A 2,997-nucleotide genomic window follows, 5' to 3' on the forward strand; every position below is an offset into this window, starting at 1 on the left:
CAACCCAAGGGTACTGACCTTCCTCTCTAGGCCAGCAGGTGAGGAAAGACACCTTCATCGAGGGAAGGATTTCTCTGCATCAGGCACTGTGCTGCCTGCTTCAAGGTGTTGCCTCTTCTAGTCCTCCCAAAAGTCCTTCTTAATCCTACCCCTCACCCCCTTCCCTGCCCCAGCCCCTTCTGGAGGCTCCTCCTGAACCCTGCAGCCCATCTCTTCCCCAGCCTCCTGTGGGCACTGCTAAGTGGGCATCTGTCAGGAGCAAATGCCCCCAGTCAGTTAGCACAGATCACGTATTTTGGTCTTTCCCCTCACGCAGACTAGAGATTCAGAAACAAGTACCGTGTCTCATTTTTGCCAGTTAAAGCACACAGCTTTATTGATGATACATAAAAATGCAGACTTGGTGGACGAGGTTAAGTCAGTACAGCACATAGAAGAGGAGTGTACTTTTTTGCTCAATAAGTATCGTTCATAGGCTTGCAAAGAAAAGAGAGTAAAGGGAAAGAATCCCATCTAAGCAGCAACTGATACATTTTTGGCACAAGCCCCCATATGGGTCTGGTCTCCCCAACATGGTCCAGCTTAGACACAGAGACCACCACAGGCCAGGCATCCCCACTGAGGCTAGAACATGTTGTTCTTTAACCACAGCTGGCAGCTGAAAGGACCTCTTTACCACAGGAAGAAGGCTGCAAGGGAGCAATTTACAATGCACATTGCCTGCAGACTGAAAAACCAAGAGGTTACTCAAAGCTCTGTGGGAACCCCTGCACAGTTAAGAGTGTGGTCCTGGATTTAGCAAGTGCAACTTTCACCCAGAGATGTGCTGATCCAGCTAAGGCTGGGTCTTCGATAGCACCCACTGCAGAGTCTTTGAGAACACAAGTGTGTGTTCACCCACTGACTGGGCTTTGTTTTGGACTGGATCAGTCCCACCCTGTTGGAGGGGCCACTTAAGAGGCCAGGGTTTCTGAGAGAAGCTGTCTGTTTGTGTTCCTGATAAAGAGGGGCAGGAAGGGGCATAGCGCTTGGGCTCTCAGCAACTCCCCTGACAAGGCTGGCTTTTCAGACAAACCCGTCAGGGGTTTCACAACCTGCCCCTCAGCACATTCACTTCCCTCTGGTATCAAAGGAAACATCAAGCCTGAAACGGACTTGGCAAGCATGTTATTAATAACTGTCATGCTTATTAACAAATTTACTCCAGCCTGCTGCAGAAATGAGCTGCAGCAAAGTGACACAGTCTCCCGACACACTTGGCTGATGCACATCTTCATCTGGCCCTGATTTTCAACACTGGCATTCAAGTTATCCGGGGCACACAAAGCCTTTCCCTCCTCAACAGCAGGGTCGGGAGTCGGGATTGTGTTTCCAGCAATGGAGAGGCTGGCCAAATCACTGTTGATATCACGGCTAAGTGAAAAACTGGCATCCTTGGGCTCAGCTAACAACACTTTTCCCTGAATGAAAGGGCCCTTGGAGAGGCCAAGAGCCAACTGAAATTTTTAATATCTTAAGCATCACTTAAAAAATAGTCTTCTTTTTCATTAGGGAAAATGTGATTTTTCTTCATTCAGGCCCTTTCCTCTTTGACAGACCCTAGGTTCTTACTGCCCATGTCACATGTCAGCCTCATCCCCAGGATTTGGCATTTCCTGGATCTTTGAATCCAGACCCCTTATCCACCCTTATTCATATGCAGTTCCCTACAATTCTGCTTGTTTCTCACTGCGCTTACATCGTCTTCTGATTAGTGGGTGAACTGTAGCAACTTCTAGTTCCATCCTCTAGAACTGCTTTTGCTAAATCACAAACTGAAGCACACTTTATATCTGTGACAAGTCACAGGAGGGTCTCACTCTTTTAAAAAGCCATCTTATTGTAGTGTTCTGTAGGAGACTGTTGGATGTTCTTTCCCTGGACACAAACTTCACTAACTACCATTCAACAGGTTACTAGGGAAAATGCAAATACATAGAGCTTTCTTGAGTCTCTGTAGATATACATGTCAACGCTCAGCTCAGTTGATTTTCTGGCATCAAATTCCTGTTAATTTTCAAATGTCTCTCCTCCGGCATTTATCTCCGTTTAGCTGGTTCCCACTGTTTCTTCAGGGGTACAGCATTTAACTTTTCTAGCACGCAAGTAAGAGGAGAAGAAAACAAAGACTGGGAGAGGTTGCTGAGTTGCCTCTTGACCCTGCATTCTGACTCCAACCTCCCTCCTCCTCCCTTTCCTTATCTGGAAGAGATCACAATGTCTGGAGCTATTTCCTTCTTCCTTTGCCTAGATTTATGTCTTCACGTAAACACACAGAGAGAATGGAGATCGGTAGATATACAGACATATGACTGCCCTCTCTCCAGAGCGAGAAATCTGGCTTTCAAATTTCTTCCATTTGACATTCTCAGGCACACCCTCTAGCCTCCAGACCCTTTCATCACCCCATGGTTTCCCCACAAATGCCCGCATTTTCCACTCCCTTGTGCCCCAGTCACTCTCTTGACCTCGTTTTCTTCTTTCAAATGGCCACTTTTCTGTTCTACCCGTCATTTCTGTTCCATAGACTCTGCTTCCCCAAAGCCAAAAAGGATTGGCGTTAAGTAATGCTTCTCTGAACCTGGACAGTGAAAGAGAAGGTTCTGGTTTCAGGCTTGCCTCTACCGCCATCTTCTGACTAGCTCAGGCCTCACATTTCCTTGAAGTACTGATCACTAGAATTCACTTCAGTTCAGTGGCTCAGTCCTGTCTGACTCTTTGCGACCCCATGGACTGCAGCATGCCAGGCCTCCCTGTCCATCACCAGCCCCTGGAGTTTACTCAAACTCATGTCCATTGAGTCGGTGATGCCATCCAACCATCTCATCCTCTGCCGTCCCCTTCTCCTCCTGCTTTCAATCTTTCCCAGCATCAGGGTCTTTTGCAGTGAGATCATTCTTCGCATCACGTGGCCAAAGTATTGGAGTTTCAGCTTCAATATCAGACCTTCCAATGAAC

The 2,997-nt window shown here is 47.4% G+C and overlaps 1 protein-coding gene across 1 annotated transcript; it reads right to left on the reverse strand.

Annotated features, from left to right (window-relative positions):
- Positions 1 to 348: 348 nt before the first annotated feature.
- LOC110124418 (protein ARMCX6-like) lies at positions 349 to 2,670 on the reverse strand. Its single transcript, XM_020872967.2, has 2 exons — positions 2,665 to 2,670; positions 349 to 1,496 (listed from the first exon to the last, which is right to left on the reverse strand). Exons 1-2 carry the CDS (start codon positions 2,668 to 2,670, stop codon positions 954 to 956), a joined length of 549 nt encoding a protein of 182 aa, XP_020728626.1. The 3' UTR covers positions 349 to 953.
- Positions 2,671 to 2,997: the final 327 nt, after the last annotated feature.

This window comes from Odocoileus virginianus, chromosome X, assembly GCF_023699985.2.
Source record: "Odocoileus virginianus isolate 20LAN1187 ecotype Illinois chromosome X, Ovbor_1.2, whole genome shotgun sequence".
Lineage (NCBI taxonomy): Eukaryota > Metazoa > Chordata > Mammalia > Artiodactyla > Cervidae > Odocoileus > Odocoileus virginianus.